Genomic DNA, 22,895 nt, shown 5'->3' on the forward strand with positions numbered 1-22,895 from the left:
GCAATAAAACACTCTTCAGGCCTGACTTCTTTCCACAACCCAGATATTCTGCTCTATATCAACAGCAAGGCTCTCCAATACAGATTTTCATCAGCAATTGCAACAAAATAAATATGTTTCTACAGATAGCAGAAAGTTTCTACCCAAAAGGAACAACCAAATGGACTCTGTGGTAGTCTATTTATGGCCTTTTATTTTTCAAAGCTGCTTGGAAACCAATAAAAATTATACAGGGACACCATAATATTCCAGTCTTCAGAAACAACAGAAAAAGTTCATATCTTCCTCCCACATTCTCCAGAAAGAGCAGCATAAAGCCAAGTGAACAGATTAATTTTTAATTACAAACAATTGTAGAGTTGATTTTGCTCCTTCCAGTCAGGTACCAAAAAACATGTTTGGCTTCAGCCACTTTGACAGTGAAACAAGTAAAACGTTCTCAACCCACTGTTTCACTGCTTCACCTCCTCAGAATCCTTGCAATGCCACACAACCAGACAGCTGCAGCAACAAGCAAGCAAGCAACATGTGGAAAACTCACCTGTTTGCTCAGCTTCTCCCACTGAGTCTGGCAGTCTACTAGCCTAGACTTTGTCCAAGTATTTATGCTCGCAATAGGCTGAGCTCTTAAAGCAGCCTCTACTTCTTTCATCTCCTTTAGTGATGGTTCAATTGTCTCCATTTCATTGATAAATACCTCAACACACATAAGAGAAAATGAATGTTATTCTTCAGCAAGATATTACATTAATTTATAACAGCATCAATAATTTTGCAGCTATTTTGCAGCTTTTAATTATTCCAGAAGAAGTTTTTGGAGCAGATCAATACTGTGATCAGATCAATACCAGACTGCTTAAAATAATCCTTCAGTGATTCAAAATATCAGAACTATGCAACTAAAGGACAAAGTACAGCTTGCCATACAGAGCATAAACATTTTCATATGCCAAATGTCAACATCAAAACAACACAAGTTTGAAGATATTCTGCTATTTCTGTATTTCTGGTGTTCCTCAAATTATATTCTTCTCCTGGAAACAAGCATTTGAAGAGACACTGTAATTACTTACTATAAGACAAAATTCTACATAAATGTGATCATTATGTGACACTGACTAGCCAGGAACCTTCCTTGCAAAATTCTAAATTCCAGGACTTTCATCAGTTATTTGCTTCTTACTTTTACTATCCTTGGAAATTGAATTCAGAAGGCACTTTTTACCCATAGATTCAATTCCATAATGACAAAAAATTGGGAAAAACATATAAACCTTTTATAGAGGAAATAATGTCAACTTGTACATATGTATTTATAACTACAGTGAAGACCTCTGAAAAGCACAAAATATTATAGCTGCAAAAAAACCAACTCAAACGTGCCCTAAAGAAAGATAAAACAATTTTCTGGTGGGCTTAACATGCTATGAACAGTACTTAATAAAGCAAGCAAAAAAATAAAGAAAAGATGCTACTTGTTTTTTCAAAAGACTCCTTGTAAGAGCAAAACTCACTGTGCACTGGTCAAGTTGCCTTTGAAGTCCTTCAGTATCCCCTTGAACAGCCTTTTCTGTCATTAAGTAGTCTTTCACACCATCCATCCACTTCTGAACAACTTTAGAGTCAGTCTAAATCAAATATAGTAAGGAAGAGTTGATACACTGCTGTGAGGAAGAATGTATGGCTGTTGCATTTCAATTTCTAGCAGCTTGCCAAGAGTGCTCTACAAGCTGCTGGCATAGTCTTAGTTTGAATCAGACCAACTTCTGTTTAATTTTTGGGTTTGTTTTGTTGGGCTTTTTGGAGGGAAGAGTGGCATCCCAAATGTCTCTTTTCTCAAATTCATATGAATATTAAATTCACAATAGTGATATTCGTCCACCCACCAGAGCATGGTTTAAGTGACACTGAACTGTTCCAGGCTATCTATCACACCAAAGCACAGGATCAGGTAAGGAGGAGAGCATGGCTTCAAGAATTGTGTTGCTACTTTTTACATGAAGGACCTGGCTGAAGGCTGGAAATGTGCCTAAAAAGTATGATAAAAAAAATGCATGACTGTTTCCACACTTGTTTGAAAACTGCACTCCAAAGCAAAAGAGAGTGAGCTATAAGAATATATATGTGGAAAAGAGGAGTGGATAATGCTAAATGTACTTTTCAGGTAGAAATCATGCTGGGAAAGCCATTTGTATAGGCAAGACACACAAAAAAGGAAAAAAACACAGACGATCAGACTAACCACTAAAATTTGCAAAAAAAGCAGCCTAGCTGTTTGAGGCCGACAGTACAGTACTGTACTCACTAGAGCAACTCTTGGGAAAAAAGTAAGCACACACCCCATTTCAGAATTATGTGATCTAACAATTGGCAGTTGCCTTACACCCTGCAATGAGGTAGGAAGGGGAGGAGGGAGGGAAGGAGACAGAAACACTGCCATCTCCTTCCCATGTATGTGGAAAGGATGTGGATGCTCCAAATCATCCTTACCAAGAAAAAAAACACAGAGCACAAAGAGGGATTTTTCTTCCTCTGGTTCAACCAACTTATGTGATTGGCATTTTTTATTAATATAGCTGGACTTCTTATACTCAACATTTTTGGACTATTTGGTTGGAGTTTTTAATGTCATCTATCCTGACACAGTCATCATCATAGAACAGCTCATCAGCTTCACCTTCTACTCTGCATGTCACAGGAGGAAAGCATACACTTAATTTTTTTTAAAACCTTACACTAATAGTTTTTTAAAGATCCATATGTTACACACTGTTTCTCAAAAAATGTCTGCATTAATGAAAACCCATTAGACTAAGTTCATGTTTGTTTTTAGATCAATGCTACTACCATTAGACATCAAAGTCATGACATTTTCTTCATTCCTTTTCCATTTTGGGGGAATTTCCTGCAGATTATAAGCCTGAAAATAATTTTCTAAAAAACTGACTCTAGGATGCTTACTAGTGGACCATAGTTTAATATAAAAAAAATGTATTTATAAAGGCTGCCTTTTGACAAAGCACTTTACCATTTAGCTTTCTTACAATAAGCTATTTACATAAGTAGCTTAAGGGGGACCACTGAAAGTTAGACACATGTTTTAAAAACTTGCTGAATCACAAACCAAGCCTACAAAAGTTTAAGTAAATGCTCCTGCATTGCACAGGTAAATAATTATCAGTAGTCAAATAACCAGTGTAGGCTGTTGATGCACAAGAGTTCACAATTTTTAGACATGAACATCTTCATCCTAGAATGGTCTGGGTTGGAATGGACCTTAAAGATCATTTACCTCCAACTTGCCAGCCACAGACACAGTCATCTTCCACATAACCCCATCCAAATGGGCCTTGAACACTTCCATGAATGAAGCATCCATAGCTTCTCTGAACAACATGTTCCAGGGTCTCACTGCCCTCACAGTAAAGAATTTCTTCCTAAAATCATATCTAGACCTACCCTCTTTCAGTTAAGAGCCCATTATCCCTTGTCCTGTCCCTACAAGCCCATGCACAAAGTTCTTCAGCTCTCGTGAAGGTCTCCTTTAGTTTCTGGAATGCTGCTATAAGATCTTCCTTATAGAGCTTCACTTCTTCAGGATCAGTTTTTGACATTTATTACAGGCAGGAAAAAAGATCAAATCTGCTGAATCTTAACTTGTTCACTCCTAAAAAAAACCACATGATGTACAGCCGTGCAGCAGATTTAAAAGATCTGAGAGTGATACATAATCAAAGATGCAGCAAGCCATACATTACTAGAGATATGATAATAGAAGATTTAACATAATTTCTTCTAGGAAAAACAAAATGCAAAACTGATAAAATGATAAATGCAAAAATGATAAAATGAGCTTTGTCTACATCTCCCAGTAAAACATTACTCCCAGTTCATGTCACTAATGCATGCATTGTCAGCTTGGGGGAGCCTCTATCACAGCACAAGTAACAGAAGAACCACCTAAGCAGCAGGACTCAGGCAGATCTGCCACTGACATGCTCATCAGACTAACAAGGGCATCTTAGTAATCGTTCACCTGTTTGCTCACTGTTAAAATGAAAATACTTGCATTGTTTCTTTTCAAAAACATAAATGTGAGGAGTGCTGTTTTGATAAATGTCAATTTTTAAGGTGATTTAGGGAAAAAAAAAAAAGGAACATTAAAAATAAATTAATCCTTGCATGTAGTTGAACATAAACCACATGTCCTCCAAGCACTGACATGCATTTTTTTTCTCCCCCACATAAATTTTTTCCCTTTAATAGCCAGGTGCTTCAACTCCTCTTTTAGCCAAGGAGAGACTGCTCAGCCATTCTCCAAACTAATCTTGTGTCTTGTTTGGTGTCTGCACCAGGACCATACACCAAGGCTGCCATACCAATCTTTCCTGCAGTACAAGTTACATCCTGGTGTACCCAGTGCTGTCCACAGCATTTTTATTCAACTTGTTCCAGACTGTCATTTTTATTTATACAGTATTAGACTATAAAAATCTCCATATAGATAAGTACCAAAGAAAAAATCAGGGAATATAACACAACTGTCCACCCACTGACAGTTTTACAAAATATTCAGAAAACACAGGAATTGTATACTTCAAAATACAGTTCATAAGACAACACAATGTAAGCCGCATATTTCAACCAATTGCATCAGTAGGTATTTCTTTCATTTTCAGTTACTTAATAATTACAATAATAGTATCATATTGATAAAGCAACTACTTAATCATTGCTTCCATTGTTTCTTCTGCTAGAATTTATTTTTTGGCTTCTCTAGTTCCTTTTAAGGTAACAGGAAAGTTTCTATAGTCTTGTTCAGGACAATTCTGTTCTCAGAACAGTGGGATTTTCTGTCTTGAAGGATTTCATAGGAATGTATATATATTTATAAAACAGGTAGGAGGGCTGAGTAACCTTAATTTTTTAACTATCCTTCTTGTCACTTCAGAGGCAATGGTTGGAACTGGAAAAGTCACTATACCCAAGCATTTTCCTTACTCCCTTTTCTAACTTCCCTGTATTAAATCATGACTATTCACTAAAACCCCACTTGAAGGAGGAGGTTTTCTGTAGCAGGCATGGAATTACACTTTAAGAGTAGTGAGCATCTGACACCAATCACACTGAAGATCATCAGCCCCTACTGGGATTAACAGCACAGCTGGCATATCCTTGACCCCAGCATAACCTTTGCTTATGGAAGGGGAGGGACACTAATTTTAAGTGAAAAGCATTTCTGTTAGAAGTCAAAATAATATCCTGGGTACATTAGAATTCCACTTCTATGCTGCTACAAATATACTATATATGCTTTCAGCCTCTTCCAAACTAGTGGATTATCAACATTCCACTTCTCAATCAGTTTCATCTGGACTCCCGCAGGAACACAGAGAAAGGTCTATAAAGCAACCGAGTTATGCAAGCCAAAAATAAAAAATCCTTTCACTTTACCTCAAATATTCTCAACTTGGGCACAATTTCCTCCAGTAGTTTAACATCTTTAGAAATCTTGAGCTTTAGCTTGTCCCAGCGTCCCTGCACATCCTTGAACTCTTGCATGTAGGTGTTTTTTACTTCCAAAGATGCATGCTTCTCCAAAGCCTTTGTTTCTTCAGCAAGTTTATCTACTCTGGGCTTCTGGGCTTCCAGTGCCTCACAAATGGTCTATAACAAAGAAGAAAAAAGCCTCCTTCCAGTATTAGACATACAACAAGTACAAACTCACATACAAGTGCAAGTACATCAAAACCTTCATCATGCAGACGGTAAACTCGGTCAAGAGTGATACAATCCAGTTACAGTAGTTATTGAGGCAGAGACATCCAAAAAACCTTCTAAGCAGCAAAACCTTCAGCTGCTGTACTGGCGCAGCAACAGAGACGACAGAACGTGTAGCAAAGCTTGGCCTCATAGCTCAACATGGGCAGGTATCTATGCTTCTTGTATGCCACACAGTACTGGCACTCAATCAAAGTGTCTGTGCCACACTGTACTCCCAGGGCAAACTGCAATGCAGACAGAGCAGGACACCAGTATGTTCATTCCCCCACAAGTTTGTTTTTTAAATGCACATATAAACCAGCTGAGTGTGTTCTTCCAAGTTTTGTAAAGTTAAATATACTGTCTTAGTTGCAAAAAAAGCTCTAGATACTCAAGTTTTGAAAACTGCTTTCCCAGATGGAATTCAGGGAAGATATATTCTGAGTATATTCACTATGACATTGCTGATATAAAGAGTCACTTGATTTGAAAGAGCTGATTTACTAATACGAAAAATAACAGCTGAAGATATCAGCCAAAACATGGAAAATGCTGCCACTTCATTGAACTCATAATTTTGATTACTGTGCTTCAAATTTGCGTAAGAGAAATTCACAGTGAACACATGAAATTATTATTAATTTAATTTTCTAGTATATACACTTAATATATACAAGCAGGATATGTGCATACATATTTTGCTGTATTTTTACTGAGGAAGAGTTTTTTAAAACATTCATGTTCTCAAATCTACTTTACATTTATTTAGTTTCTTTCCCTGGAAAATTCCTCTAAGATGGGTAAAGTAGCAATGAGACTGAGAAGAGGAATGTATGTTTCAGTGCCTGCTATAGTGCAGAGAGTGCTGAACAATCCCAAGCTCCACAAGCAGCTACTCATAGGGAGGTTTGTTCTCCTCTCCTGTCACACTCTAACGATAAAGCACCTTCACTAGCATAGTATGTCCTTTCAGGGTAATTAGCCTCTGAAGAAAACTGGGCAGAGGCAGGAAAAGACAAGCCTCAAAAGGCTAAATGCCACTGCAATTCACGTAGTATATGGACCAGAAAATCTCTGCCAAGTTTAAAAACTACAGAAGCAACATTAAAGAGAAAATCTCCTGGTTAAAACAAACAAACCAAAGCACTAACACCTCTATTTACTGGACTTCCAAAAATCATTGCTCTCCTAAATAGAGAAAGATATAAAAACCTCTCTGCACCCAGCAACCAGAGCTCAAGAGCTCCTCCAGAGTCATCTGCAGCCTTAGTAGGCCACCACACAGGGGAAAACACATGCTTCTGAATATGGAGGATGGTGGAGCAGGCAGGGAAGTATTTATTTTTTCCAAACAAACAAACAAAAAAAAAAAAAAAAGGGGGGGGGGGTGGGGGGGGAAATACTGGAGACACAGAATTCTCTCCCTGGAGAGAGGTCCATCCCTGCCTCAGTATCTGGTATTTTCCCTGGCTGAGCAGTCCAGCTCTCTCCTGGCACAGGCAGCAAGAGAAGCTGTGAATTCCTGCAGGCCCAGAGATACCAAGCCCTCACCTGGACACGTCCCTCAGCAGCCTGGTAACCCAGCAAGCCACCTCCAAAAGTGGGCTCCACACCCACGTCCCCGACACCCCTCTGAGCAGTGTTAGCTACCCCACTGAAAGCAAGGCAGGAGAACACAGGGTGACAGCAGTGGGGTAAGCTCCTTACTCAGTGCAATGGTGAGAGTTACCTTTGCCTGCTGCAGGGCGTTCTCCACCTTGCTGGGCTCGCTCAGGCCACTGGCAATGGAGAGCTGCTTGCCCTCCAGCTCGCTCAGTGCACCCTTCAGCTGCTGCAGAGACTCCACGTACTCCCGGCTCGGCTGCCTTTCTGTCTCTGCTACCATGTAAAGGAGGAAGGAAACAAAACACAGAGTAAGAATATGCACTTCAACCCAAATCTTAGGAGATGTGAACATAATCAACTTCCCAAGAGCTGAAAAACTCTTCAACAGATACCAATGTTTTTCCTCTAAAAATATTAAATACATAACATACAAGTATATAGAATATAATAATAAATATATAATTACAACCTTCCAAAAATTTGACAAACTCAATCCCATTTTCAGAAATTCTTTTTATACACTTAAGCACCTAAATCTGTTTGGATGGGTAGGGTGGAAGTATCGATAGTATTTAAATTATATTTTACTATACCAAGAATAATCCATAGTATTTAAAATATATAAACCACCCAAATTTAGTATTTTGCATTTTTAAGATTTAGACATATCTACTATTTATCTACAAAAACACATACACTGATATCTACTATGTATAGCAAATATAATAGCCATATATTTAAATTAAATATACACACTGTATATAGGAATTACATAAGCTAGTATTTATAAATATATATGTGTGTATATATAAATACATTAAACACATAATAGTGTGGCCTTATGTTTTGCTTGCTTTTTTACTTTTTTAAATATATTTACCCTTACAAATATATAAAAATAGCAGCTTTCAGTCTGTTGCCAGAACAGAGACACCATTTAGGAAGAGTTAAAAGGGAAGTATAGTTTGGATGGAGTATCTGCTTGCCATCTTCAACCACAACTCAAAATTTATTCAGTTCAGCCCTGTGTGGAATCCCAGGCAGAAGGCAGCACCTCACTGGCATTCCAGAATGAAAACAGCCAATTGGAATAACTGCAGCTAACAGGATTTTGCCTGTAAATCCTGTACTGTAGTATGGCCCTGGATTCCTAAGCAATTTTGTTACTGCCCCACGTGAAAACTAATCTTAGCCTTGTTCTGACTCACCAGGTAGCTTTTCAACAGCTTACTGTCAGAACTGTCCTACCGTTTATAAAAATGAGTAAACATTTTTGAGAGAATCGGAGTTATCCAGCTCCTTTTTCTCAAAAAGCCAGATCAATTTAAAGAGGGGGAAAAATTAATAAGAAGAACATAGGTGCACTGTAACTAAACTACAGAAAATCCTGAAGGAGAAGAAAATAGTTGAAGTAGTTTTCCAGCAGCAAAAATATTGAGTCAATTCCCATCTAAAAAATGCCCATGTATTGCCACTGAGTAGCTTTCCATGGGTGGAATTTTTGGAGGCTCAAAGAAGAGCCATAAGGAGGAGCTGACCTTCTGTCAGTCAAAGCCTGCCAAGTTCACAAATGCCCAAGTCATACCACCAGTTGTTTCCACCAGTTACGTAGCTCTGGAAGTTTTTACTTTGCAGCAATTCAAACTATGCTGTAAATAAACAGCTAAAACCCTGAACCAACATTTCCCTCTGTTCATCATCAATATAACTTCTCAGCAGGTTGTCTCATTCAAAAGACACACAAATACAAAGTTAATGTGTTAGAATATATACAGTGTTTCTACCAAGCAATAACTGGTTCAAGCAGACCGGTAACGCCTCAAGTGATGTGTGACAAAAAAAAAAAAGAGTATTTTTGTCACATGATATACAGTTACCAAAACACCAATAAAATTACTCACAAGTACATGAACTCAAAACAGCTATAAAATAATAACTTGTCACTGTAAGACTGAAAACATACCCTTGTAATTTTAACATAGCTGACAGATACTTCATTCATAGAAATTTCTGCATGGATATAATTCAAGTGTGCAGGCCTGGCGCAACATATTGTATAGATAGCCTAATAATTTAGTAATTGAGCCTATTTTTACTACACACAGAATAGTGTTAATGCCCTTCCATTTGGGGCTGTTAATAAAACATTTCCTCAAATTACTCTGAAACAAAAACTATGGAAAAAAATCTTACAAGTCTGTGCTGTTGCTATTCAGCTGTAAAGTATTACCAGAACTACATATTTTATGCACTACATTTAAAATTCTTTAAAAACCAGCATGACTGGTTTGAATGCTCATAATGAAATTTTTAATGCAACAACAACCCAAGTAGAAACTGCCTGAAAAGCAAGCCAGATTCCAAATCACTTCAAAGATGAAATTTCCAAAAGGAATTATGTATGACTAATGTGCTCAAAGCTATGAAAAAGAATAAATTTCACATGCGCACTTTCCTTTTACAACATTCTTCTAATCTTCTACTTTTCATTTCTAGAATTTCATTATAGAATATATGTTTCTGTAAGTGTCAGAGAGAGACAGATTTCTGAGCTTTATTATCCACCTTCAATATGTCTTGCTAAGTAGTTAAATGAGGTTTCAGGGATGTTGCATCCTTGCATAATAGTGTTAAACACCATGGAATGATAGATTTGTGAATTTTGCACAGAACAGGACACATTCCTCCATGTAAATAAAATAATTTTGTCAGTTTGACACAAAGCCTAGAGCAAACACTACAGAAAGTCTACCAGAATTCAATGAGTTTTCTGTCAGCTCAAAACAAACAAAGCACAAGTAAGCAGGAGGTTTTATGCTAACATACATATTTTTGCTTATTTATTTACCTTTTTTCAGCTGTTGGTGACATTCCTCTAGTTTCTGACGAGTCAATTTGAAGTGATCAAGCAAACCACTCAAGTTCTCCTGAATGAAATTTGGAGGCATGGGCTGGGAGGTGAGTGTCTTGCAGGTGGCTTTCAGATGTTCCAACTGTGGACTCAGGCTTACAAGATGAGTTAACTCCTGCTGTAAAAGAAAAACCAAAACCAAAATTCACACTTGCCCTGTAAACGCAAAGATTTTAGTACACTTCTACAGTACAGCTCATCCACATTACTAGTGACAAAACTAAAGTACTTCCTGTGATGGAAATTCCAAAATCTTCCAGTCAAATCAGGTGCCCTGCATGTCTTAGAAACGGAGTTATATTATTGACTAGACCAAGCTCTACTGGCGCATCCTGTGCTTCTGACAGCTTCCAATCACAATTAATAACTTTGGCCAGACTTACCTGACATAACTCTTTCAGGACTGCTGAGGACTGGGATGCTGAAGAAGAGTAATTTTTAAGCCAGCCATCCTTCTCAATTAAAGTCTTCTCAAGCTCATTCATTTCCTTTAAATAAGCATTTATATCTTCCTGGTACTTTATCTTTCTAGCCACTTCTTCTAGATTTTGAACCACATCCTTCCACCCCGACAAAATTTTCTCCATGACGGATTTTATATCCACTGTAGGAAGTCCTTCTACAAAGATTATACAAATTATTATGTTAACTGCAACACATTTTCATTAACAGGCATTTAACCTTTCCTCTCTTCAAATACAAGTGTACTTTCACATTAATATACAAAACACTTTGATTCCAAGTCTAATACCAATAAATCTATACTTATTACTAGCACCATTTCAGCTTTATAATTCTAGTAAAATGCAGAGTGAGGTACTCTAATTTTGAGGAAAGACACAGATAGGGGTTTTTTTTTGCTGAACCACTCCAGCACAAGTAGAGCCCAAAGCTCTGGTCAGGGCAGCCAGCCAGCTTTCACAAGAGCACTTGATGACCCTGCTCCACAGATGCCCTGTGCTCACACTCTGGCCACAGGCTTGGCACACCAACACCACAGCAGCTGCAGCCACAGGGCAGGAGCATGCACACAAAGACCAGTCACTGCCATTATGGCACAGCCTGTTCCTGCCCCAGGATAGACATGGATGTAGGCACAAATGTGCCAGTGCTGTGCATTATTCCACACAGGTGTAGCTGGGCCTCAGAAAAAGGCTGGGAGCCTGATCTGGACAGGACATCTATCAGACCCTAGCAAAACCAGGGGGTGTAGATTTGTTATTTTCTAGAGATCCAAACCTTTAAGATGACAATCAATTAGATAGGAAATTCTTGACCTTACTCTTTGCTGATACAAAGCAGCTTTTCAACTACACATTTCTTGTTATGGTTAACACATGCTGGTTTCATACCATGATCTATCACAGCTAAAAGGGTTTGTAGAATAAAGAGGAAAGGAGCATTAATTTCTGTTCACATTCGAAAACAAGGAACATCTAAAAATTTTTATAAACCAAGCTCCAGGTCAAATCAGTGGCTTTCAGCCATCAACTTCAAGGCAACAGCACCCACTGTAAAAAAAGCTTAAGTTGCAATAGGCAAGGAGGGGACAACTGGACATGCTTAGTAAATTGGGGCATACAAGCAAAAAAATGTGATTGCTGAGAAATCCAGTGGAATTCAGCATTTTCCAAAAGGGATGCTGGTCATTATTCAGGACAGTGATACCATCCTCTCTCCTGTCAGAATGCTACCAGTGATAACAACTTCACCAGAAGTCAAGTGAAGATCAAAAAGATTGCCTCTAGATGATATGAACATCTCTTTTATAGAGACATCATTCCACTGATGGTTTTTTTTCAATATGAAACAAGATTTTGGCAAGGCTTAAAGATTCACCTTTCATAGATGTCAATTTTAAGATCCCATGGATAAGGGTTTTAATTGGCAACAATTTTCCCAATCATATAGACTTCTCTCTTGCCTTTGAGCCATGGTTGTGACTGCATCATTAAAAACACAAACAGTTTTTACAAAAATAGATAAAACCATGAAAAAGAGATAGACACATACATATTAAGTTTAAATTTGGCTTCAAAATTTTTACTTCTTTACAGCAGTTGTTTTAAAACATTTAATTAAAATCAAACTACTTCCTTGAAAGCATGTTACTGAAATAGAAACAGTTTATTAAAATATACCTTAAGACTACAAATGTACACATGCACACTAATGAATAATAATACTCTTGTTCTAAAAACTTTAATTAAAAAAAACACATAACTAACTAGTAACAGTAACAATGAAGAAAAGAAAAGGGAGGGAGAAGGAAGGAGATAATGTACTTTAATATTATTTCCCAGCAACTCAACTGATTAAATCACAAGAGAGAAAAACCTCCAAGTTGCTTACCCTTTCCCACTTGATCCAAAAGAATGTGTCCACTTCGTTTCAGTTCATCTAATTTCTGGCTTTTTTCAGCTCTTTCCTTTTCAATCACCTTCAAAGGGAATCCCAAAAGAATATAGTAGCAGCAAGGATTATTTTCCTTGACTTCTCTCTCTCACCCAGTAATATCTACTTTTCCACTCAGCCCAAAACATATCATTGTCTTAGATGCACCACCACCTGAGCTGCATGTTAGTTCTGCTTGTGCAGAAAACAAATGCAAAAGGAGTCACCTCTCAGAAGCAGCAGGCATGCAAGAGATGCACCAGGAATAAAATATTGTTTAACGGCTTGATGACCCCACAGTGTGAAGTAAGATATTGGGACAGCAGTTAAAACAAGTAATTTCTGATCAAAAATTCAGCTGTAATTCTCTAATGTGAGCCAGTGGAGAAAATACCTTCTCAATAGCCCCTTCATTTCTACAGTTTTTACTGTGGTTTCTAGTAGAAGGGTCCAACAGACCCTAAATGTCCAAAAAGCAAGAACTATAGCACACCAGTAATAATCTCTAGTGCTTTGCTCTCACAAAGATTTGAAGAGGGAAATTCTCCATGACTACCAAGATTTTTAAAGGAAAAAGCTTCTCTCACAAGTTATACATACTGGGGAATATTCATTTGTGAGTCAATAGGTAGAATGCATCCACAGAGGAAAGATGAGTTCCCTGGCCAGAAAACCACAACTTCAGTATCCTCTGTGATTACAACAAAGTATCTCCAAACTAAAATCTTTTTGAACCTCATGTCAAAGGTCATCATTCTGGTTTAGGCTTCCTACAGTACATTCAGAAGAATGCACTTATTTGCACAGCTGGGAAGAACAAACTCTGTCCTAACCACTTACAGCCCAATCATTTAAAAACAGTACTGTTCATGGGAACCTGGTGTTCACCTCAGGACCTCTTTTTTAAAGAGCCATAAACATTTTTAAATATCCATAAATAAAACATTGGAATATTTGTTTTAGTTCTTATTTCCAACAGTACTGCCATTCCAAACATTCCTACTGGCACCATTTTCCACAAGAGCACTATGGAGGAGCCTCTTTATAGAGATTTTTAAGTATTGTTTTTGATTTCAAAAGCAGATTCAGGTCCTGCTAAAGCTCCAGTAAGTCTTCATTAACAAAGGATGCTCAAGAACTAGAAAAAGGCAAGAATACATTCCTGACAATGAATAGAAAATAAAATGGTTATTTCACAGCTCCCACAAGATTCTGTAAAGTTATCTCGTCTGTCTGGCAGGTCAGCAATACTGCACAAAAGCTGTAACAATCATATTTTCTCCAAAATTATTAGAGCAAACAATATGTCCAAGCATTATAACAACAAACCACTTTGGACCCTGGGTGATACAGTGTTTGAGGAGTGTCACAGCATGATTCAAGGGGTCTCTGAGCACCCCACTGGCCTATCTCTACCAAAACTATATAAGTGGCGCCAATCAAGGCCATTTCCAACTGTGAAACATTAAACCAAAATATGCTACTTAATGTAAAAGAGAATAAGCCTGAAGACAGACATTTTTCAGAACTCCAAGGGAGACATCAGTAATTTAAGTTTTTTAAATTTCTTGTGGATTATGCAACAACAACAGCAAAAAAAATGTGTGTCCAGCTGGTCAGAGATTTCCATGTATACTCAGTTCTGAAACTATGTAACTGAGGGACTTAATCCCCTCAAAGCATGCGGATCAGCTCACACCTCCAGCTGACAGCCAGCTTAGATACAAAGTAGAGTATTCACTGAAACATGCTTTATCTCCCCATTTTACCTTCAATTTTTCTTTCATGCTTGAAGTCTCTCTCATCTTCTTATATTCTTTGATGTCTGTGGCCTGAATGGCAGATTTTGATTTTGAAATCCAGTTCAAGAGCTCAGTACATTCAGCATCAAACCTAGTTTAAAAGGTCAGACAGTGGTTTGTTTTTTTGGTTTCAGTCACTCTGTCTTAAAAATCAAGTCTTAAAGTTCAGCACATTATTCAACCCCAAACCAGCAAGGCTTTACACAAAATTCATGCTCCTTATATTACTACCCACAGGAAGTAGAGACAGACTTTTAAAAGCCTACCATAATAAAAATTATCCCCACAGTATCAGCCTTCAGGAACAAATTGAGAATACATTTACATACATGCAATTTATTTTACACATTGTTTCACACAAATAACTATTTCTTTTAATATGTTACAAAACTGATCTCTCAATGCCAAGCATTTTGAAAGTAATAACTAGACCTCAGAAACAAAACAAATAAGAATTGCAGTTCTAAGTTTCAAAAGTCTGCAACGCTATTTTATCTGAAGGAAAAGCTAACAGTGGCAGTGACAGCTGACAAACATTTCTGCACACTTAGCTGACAAAATATTAACTTATAGCTTACTGGTTTTGTCTACAGTGTACACTATACTATAGTTGTCTATACTAACAACTTTCTTACCCCTATGACCTCTAAGCTACAAACTAAAACCACCAAAAAAACACTCCAATCAACTCTCAAATTAAGCAGTACTGTACAGAACTTGAGAGATGGACAGATACACTGTACAGACCACAAGTCAAGTTGTATTACAATTACATTACTTAACAGTGTGAATCCTAACATGGAATAACAGCACGGAATTGCAATATGTGCAATTGTCAATTAAAGTTTCCATAGGAAAGCTGGCAAAATTCCACTTTCTGGTCATTTGTTGTAAATGGAAACACACAAAAGCATCAGAAAGTTTATTACCTATTTTTACTACCCCTGTTTTTAATACAGTTTGAACTCAAGGAAAACAGATGACAGATAAATCACTTTTGTTTTCAAAATCTATAATAGTTTCTACAACTCCTGAGACATAGAAAGGACAGATGGCTGCTGACTACTTTACTGCCCTACTACTGGCACATCCAGATGCACACACTATCCCTACCAGACCTCAAAAAGTCTGACCAGAGTCCTCAAGAGGGTTTCGGCGGGTTCCTCACCCCTTCAAAACCTTCATTCCTCCCCCAGAAAGAAATGAATTAAAAAACTCTTCTTCATTGTGCAAATTCACAGCTACTCCCTAATCTTGAGGCAGTCTCTATTGTAGCTCTAAATGATCTGACAAAGATTTAAACCACTGATACTTCAAGGAAATACTCATTTCCTCAGCCAAGCACAAAAAACAATATATTGAGCACACAGCTTTTAATTTCCTAATTAATACTGAAACAATTCCTTTAGTTTTAGGTATGCAATTTAATAAAGAGAATTCAACGCATGTTATTAAACACTGTTTGGCTTAAGAGGAGAGAAGGTTCCAGGAAAACTTGATAGCAGCCTTCCAGTACCTACAGAGGGGCTACAAGAAAAATAGAGAGGGATACAATGGGGAAGTATATTGATAGGACAAGAAGTGACTTTTAAAGTGAAAAAGACTATATTTAGATCACATATAAGAAAGAAATTCTTCGGTATGAGAGTGGTGGGATACTGGAACAGGCTGCCCAGAGAAGGTGTGGGTGCTCCATCCGTGGAAGCCTACTAGACCAGACTAGATAAAGCTCCAAACAACCCTGGATTAGTGGAGTGTCCCTGTCCATAGCAGTGAAGTTGGAATGAGATGATCACTGAGGTCCCTTCCAGCCAAATGATTCTGTGTCTATATATGCAAATGAGCGCCAGCCACACCAGAAATACTTGTCAAAAGAGATATCAGTGTAATATTACTCTTATTACTAAATACAAGATAGACAGAAAATCTTTTTGACTGAGCATCTATTTTGTGCAGTTTCTCCCATATTTCTCATATGTTTTATTAAGATTATAAATAAATAATAAGTCTAAATGCTTTACACTTTCACACTGACTCTTGAGCAAAGATGAGATGTTTTCCTTAAAGGAAGCAAATATAATTCTGTCTTTTCAGCAAAGGAGTTGAGGTACAAAGGACTGAAGACCTGCTTCTGTGAGAAACAAAATATCCCTGTTTTCTTTTGAAATTAATGGAAGCAACAGGTTTTCTGCTGCTCTGAAAACAAGGTTGCATATAGCATTCTGTTCCCATTCAAAGAATCACAGAATTGTTAGGGTTGGAAGGGATGACTAGAAATAATCTAGTCAAGCCCCCAAGCCCAACCTCACAACTGCAACTTAAGTATTGCTCACTTATATAAAAAAAAAAGATCAAAAGTCAAGACAGTCTCTGTAGTACCCCATGAGCAAGAGAAAATTGCAGTGACATATACTTACTTTTTCTTTGCTTCACTATCCCCTGGAATTTGCCTTTTCTTTGGAAGTGGTGGTGGGGGAAATTCCTGTCTGGACTGTTTAACCACCACCTGTTCCTTCAATGGTGTTTCTGCAGTAGTCTTATGTGAGACCTGTGACATTCCTATGCTTCCTACAGCTTGAGTTACCTATACAAAATAATTTAGGGCAAGGATTATGTGCCATTTTTATACAAGCTGAGTTACTTTTTCTTATTTTCTTTTATTCAGTCATAAAAGCCTGTTCATTCACACCCACAAATGACCACACTGAGATGCCATGAAGCACTTTTATCATATTTACACTCCAGAGAAAGAGATTATTATTCTCATTTTACAGATGGGAACCTAAGCATCAAAATTCTCAGTTCAACTAGAATCATGCCATTCCAAGCGAACTAAAATTAACAAAGGGAGCATTATATGTATTTTCTTTCTTAATTTCTTCACAAAAAGAACAAAGTTACTTGGAGTTTATTATTAGCAATTCTACATTTTGTACTCTTACGCTAAAAAACAAAGCCTAGATCTCATGAAGAGCTGATACACAGTGAATTTGACCTAAAAACACACTCAAGTCAATAGAAACCTCCCATGCTCTTTATCAGGTTATAAGGTAAGTCCCAGGAGACTCAACCTGTAAGTTCTAAGTATGTGCTTGATATTTAAGGGGAATGAGAGGATAGAGGCAGGAATTGGCATTCTCTAGTGCTTTGACTCGAGCACAAGAACAAATTAAAGCCACATGGCTGAAACGAGTCCCTACCCAGACCGTACAACTCATTCACTATACATTAAATGGATCATGAATTAGTGTCATGGTTTTCATCATAACATCATATTAATATCACCAAAAAAAACTCACATATATAACTCACATATGAGTTATAAAGCTGTCAAATAAATCCCTCACAGAATCCAGTAGGAGTTCTGTCTAAATAAAAACATTATCAAGCACTCAAAATACTAAAATAAACATTGAGCAATCCAGCTTGGTTATCATCATTACTTGTCAAACAAACAACTACTCTATTTTCAACAGATGAGAAATCATACTCAGAGCATAAATACTTGTATGACTCCCATTTGTTTATCTATTCTGTAGTTTGGGTTCTGCCTTTGTTTTCTTTTAGTATCAGATTTAAATCCAGTCCCAGCACTCTTACAATGTTTAAAGGCATTTGCACTGACTGATAATACATAGCAAGCCTGCTTTACTCATCTTTCTGCTTTACTCAGAAAAATGAAGCTTAATCTGTGTGAGAAACAAGTATTACTGATCAAGTTAAAAACTTGAGCTTTTGGAGACCAAAAATGCAGATAGCTTTGTCAGCCCCACGTGAAAATGCACTCACCTACCTCTCTAACCTGATGCCTGGACAATTTTTCTAACACAGTGAAGTTTGCATACATGTAGTAACACAAGAAGCTAAAAAGTGATAAAGCCTTGTAAATACCTGGTTAGAGTAATCCTCTAGCTTCTGAACCAAACTGTCCCACCTCTGAGTTAGTTCTTCTTGATCCTGATCAATTGTACTGGATGCTTTGCCATTCCCAAGGATTTGGGCCACATCCTGACCAAGTTCATTCAGCTGGTCTAGCGTTTGTCGTTTCATACCCATGTCCTCTTTTAAAATCTGTAGTTAAAAGAAACTATTAAAATATAACATCAAGTATTCTACTTCCCCTAAGCTTTAACTCCATGGCTAAGAGGCAAATGGGTTTGAAAGGGTGGTGACAGGGTGAAATATGTACTACCTGAGCCAGATGAACAGTTTTTTTGCATAAAAAAAGCACTAGCAAACACTATTTTTAAAGAGCACATCCTTGAAAAATCTTCTAGAGGGACCAGAACTCTCTTCAGTAACAGTTACAAATTATTGGTTTAGGTACAAGCTGCTCCAATGAAATAAAGAAAAACCCACACCACAAACCTATACCTTGGAAACCACAGCTGACTGCTGGCCTGCAATAATATCCAAACCCTCTCAAAAATCTGGAATAGCTGTTCAGAGTTTGGCACACCAATATGGAATGGCCATGGAGTAAATAGCACATATGTTTTAAATTCAAATCCAAGAATCTGGCAAGAAAAGAATGCTGGCCTGGCTTCTAATGCATTGTGCATTCACAGCTCCTACTAGGGTCAAACTAGTGATTTGCCACTCATCTAGTCTATGGGATTTGATGGGATAGAGCAGGATATCAATACTCACTGCTAGTTTTCGAACATTCACACTCAGGTCTGTTTGATCTCTAAAGTTGCTCGTCTGGACCTTACTCAAAGCCTCTTCTTTCTCAGTTAACCAAGCTTTCAATAAGCACTGCAGATCATAAGAAAAATAGCACAAGAAAATACCAATACTGTCAAACAGCTATTGACAATTGCTTCTTTAAAATATTTGCATTCAAAACACATTTCTGCAGTATTTATATGCTGGAATTTCAGTTGGCTTTAACAAAAATAGTACACAAAAGTGGACAAAAATATCAGATTAGGGAAGCAAGTAATACTTCCATCGAAACAATTTCTCAATATACCAGAGCACACCTCCCCCAAATTTATTTATATAACAAACAGATGTCCACCATAAAGCTAACATAGGATTTATAAATCATTATAAAATATATCAAAATAGCATGCATTCTTTTTTTTTTTCCATCCTTCTTCCTCTATAACTCAAACACAGCTGTTACAAACATTTTCTCACAGAAGTGACACCACTGGTTATTCATATTTCTTTTAGTCCAGGCAGTTGATCAAAGACTCAGATAGTAATTAGCCACCTCCCTGTTTATGGTACCTACTTTCAATTGCAAAACAATGTCAGAAAATTCTATTTCATTAACTACTGGAAGCTGAGTGGTCTGCTCTGAATAGTTTTAACTCATGGAACTTTAGTTCTTTCCATTTTTTTTTCTACAAAACCTGTCCTATGTCTCACTTCTCTTCAGTCAAACAGCACTCCTGTAGTAATACCAGCAATAACTGGCATCAAGTACCAGGAAGGATTTTATGTATTCTATATTATGTTCCTACATAATGCTGCTGCTGGACATCAACCTCCATGGACTAGAATGCCCATCTCTCTACCAGTCTCAGTTGCCCAGCTATTGGTGCACTGCTGTTCCTCTCCATTTAAAAATAAATCACACAGCAAGACCTTTTTTGTTGTTTGAACAACACACTTTGCAACAGCCACCAGGCTCCCCATCCTAGCTGTATATTTTTGGCATTGTCCCAGAACTTACTATAGCAACTTTGGGCCACAGGGCTAAGTCAGTTCACGTTTCTAATGTAAACCAATATGCAAAATATGCAGTCATAAAATATGATGGTGGTTGAAATGCCATAAGGCTGTGAGAAAAAAAATTATAACACCACACACTCTTGAAAAATCATGTTGGCATCCCAGCCAACATATTTTATGCATAAGAGGAGCTCAAAACCCCTTAATGCATTCAGTTAATTTCTGCTAAATCAGCAGTCAAAGACAACTCTCCCTAGAAAACTGAAACATAATTACCACAGTGTTAAGAAGTCTCTGGCACTGACTGAGGAGTTTGTTTCCTGAGTGGTAAGGACTGTGTTGACTTGAAAATGTGGTGTACAAGAGCTTTTTAGGTAGACACAAAAAGGCTGATGCATCACTGTTGCTCATCTCTCCATTTGGTTGGACAAAATAAAGAATGGTTTAATAAAGTACTTTAGTTACTTTTGTGCTATGAAAGTGTTTGCATTCATTTTTTAAGTAGTTTCAGACTGTAAGTTTTGTAAGTCACTTGATCATCATTGAGGGTTTCTAATTCAACCCTGCTAGTAATAAATGAATTGTTCAGGTGAACAATGAGTGCAAAAAGGCTCATCTAAACCAGCTAAAACAAACTTCAATTTGCTCCTTATTTGCTATATGACATTCTACATTAAGCTCATTGATTACTTCATTTTTACAGAGCAACACAGCTACACACAAATTTAAATTAGGCTGAGTTCAAATGTCCTACTCCAAAACAATATGGCACTTCTAACAGTATTGTAATAGTCAAAGAATGGTCCCCAAACACACGGAAGGGTAGAAATGAATATTGATATGATGACAGACTCATCAAAACTAAGAGCACTTTAAGTCCATACCTCAAACATATACAGCAAGGATTTTGGGGGAATCCTTATTTCTCAATTCCGAGTTACCATGCCCAAGAGTTGCCAGAAAATGTTAGCACATTATTTTCTGGATACACATACACAAATGACAAAGCATTATTTTAAAGAAATATACATGAACAGATATTTGGCATGGGATAATACATAATCATAACCTTGGGTCCATATTAACAAGGTCACATGAGCTACAAATTCAGCATATCCATATACTACAATCAGATATGGGAGAGGTAAGGGAGAAACACACATGCAGCCCCAAAGAACACAGACAAAACATGCTTGTCAAAAAAAACAGGCTGCAGCTGATACCAGTAGATATACCAGTATTGTTCAACTTCTTTCAGATATCTAAATCTCTGTTTTGTTTAAACAATAGCTTAAAGTGATAAATATAAGGTTTAAGAAAAAAACAATTTCAGGAAAATCTTCAAATAAAAAAAAACAAAATATTTTAAGCTGAGAAATGAAACAAGTTCTAGTTTTAAGTACACAAACAGCTCATGTAGTTGTGGTACATTATTTTTATGCCATCAATTACTTGTGTTTGAGAAGTAATTTTTTACATAAAATACATTATATCAAAGCAAGAAAACACTTTAGTATTACACAATTGTGTGTATGTGTTCATGCTGGAAGCATAAATACGTTAATTAGGAAGATATATGTAATGACAAAACTACCCAATAGAAAAATGACAATGAATTTTCTAAGTATAACAGATATTCCCACTTCTTGACCTTTTTACAAGATACCTTGGAAATTACTTTATAAGGAGCTATAAACTTCTATTCTTAAACTTTGGATAAATACTTCTATTGCACTTCAGAGCTACTCCTGTCCTCAAAGAACACTGGGAACACCAACAATAACAAATTCTAGGATTTCAAGGTCTCTTTTCCATGAGTTGCTCAATCCTAGTCTGAGCTTTGACAGTTTGGGCTTTCTCAGTTTGCTTTTTCCCCTTCCACAAATTGACCAGTCACTCTGAGAAACAGAACAGCTACTCACCTGTTCTTCCAGCAGCTCCTGCCATAAAAGCTCAATTTCTTGCAGCTTGACTCGCCGATCCTCAGTCCAACGACAAACTGCTGTCCACCGCTCACCAAGCCTCTACAACAGCACAAAATACTCAGAAATTATCACAAACCGCACAAAGAAACTCCAAAACCAGATATTCAAAAGTGATTTCTACTCCACATTAACTTCTTTCTACATTATATCTACTTTCCTGTCCATTATTGATATTGCTGTATTGCACAGTGCTGGAGACTAACACTTTCAAAAACATTCACATACAGCCTTAACTGTGGTTTTGCTCAAGTCTTTGAGCTATTTAATTGATTTAAAAAGGAATGAACAAAGTAGCATTAATCCTGTTTGAAAAAAGTCTTTCTCATGTACTCACTGTACTTCAGGTTATAGTCCTAAGTGACAAGAAAACACTTCATATGATATTCCCTAGATAAATTGCATTCATGTCTTCCAAGTATTTCTCCTATCGGATTTTAACTTTTTTAGGAAAATAACTTACATGAAATAAGCATTGTACTATCAATCTTCCCATTTAATGAAACTGCTGAAAGGATATACTACCAAATTACCTAAATCATTGGAAATGTAAACAGTTTAATAAATTAGGAACTGAGCTTGAAAGTCACAGTACTTTTGCAGGTTTTAGCTTGAGCTGGTTTAATAATTATTCAAGTTATTATTTCTCCTAAAGAAAATGTTATTTTAAATTACTTTCCAAGATAAATTGTCTTTAAACACAAAAATGTTGATTAACAATTACATGCAAATTTTTCAAGTGTCTGATAATAC

The 22,895-nt window shown here is 37.0% G+C and overlaps 1 protein-coding gene across 1 annotated transcript in view; it reads right to left on the reverse strand.

Moving 5' to 3' along the window:
* Positions 1–22,895, reverse strand: part of UTRN (utrophin) — a 305,876-nt gene that overhangs the window by 230,525 nt on the left and 52,456 nt on the right. Inside the window, exons 13-24 of the mRNA XM_077782132.1 lie at positions 22,083–22,184; positions 19,126–19,233; positions 18,367–18,546; positions 16,893–17,059; positions 14,443–14,566; positions 12,632–12,719; positions 10,663–10,898; positions 10,217–10,397; positions 7,493–7,641; positions 5,455–5,667; positions 1,515–1,628; positions 542–697 (exon numbers count right to left, since the gene is read on the reverse strand). Of these exons, the coding sequence (XP_077638258.1) occupies positions 542–697; positions 1,515–1,628; positions 5,455–5,667; positions 7,493–7,641; positions 10,217–10,397; positions 10,663–10,898; positions 12,632–12,719; positions 14,443–14,566; positions 16,893–17,059; positions 18,367–18,546; positions 19,126–19,233; positions 22,083–22,184 (1,818 nt within the window). The remainder of the gene's footprint in view (positions 1–541; positions 698–1,514; positions 1,629–5,454; positions 5,668–7,492; positions 7,642–10,216; positions 10,398–10,662; positions 10,899–12,631; positions 12,720–14,442; positions 14,567–16,892; positions 17,060–18,366; positions 18,547–19,125; positions 19,234–22,082; positions 22,185–22,895) is intronic.

The sequence above is a fragment of the Lonchura striata genome, chromosome 3 (genome assembly GCF_046129695.1).
Source record: "Lonchura striata isolate bLonStr1 chromosome 3, bLonStr1.mat, whole genome shotgun sequence".
Classification (NCBI taxonomy): Eukaryota; Metazoa; Chordata; class Aves; order Passeriformes; family Estrildidae; genus Lonchura; species Lonchura striata.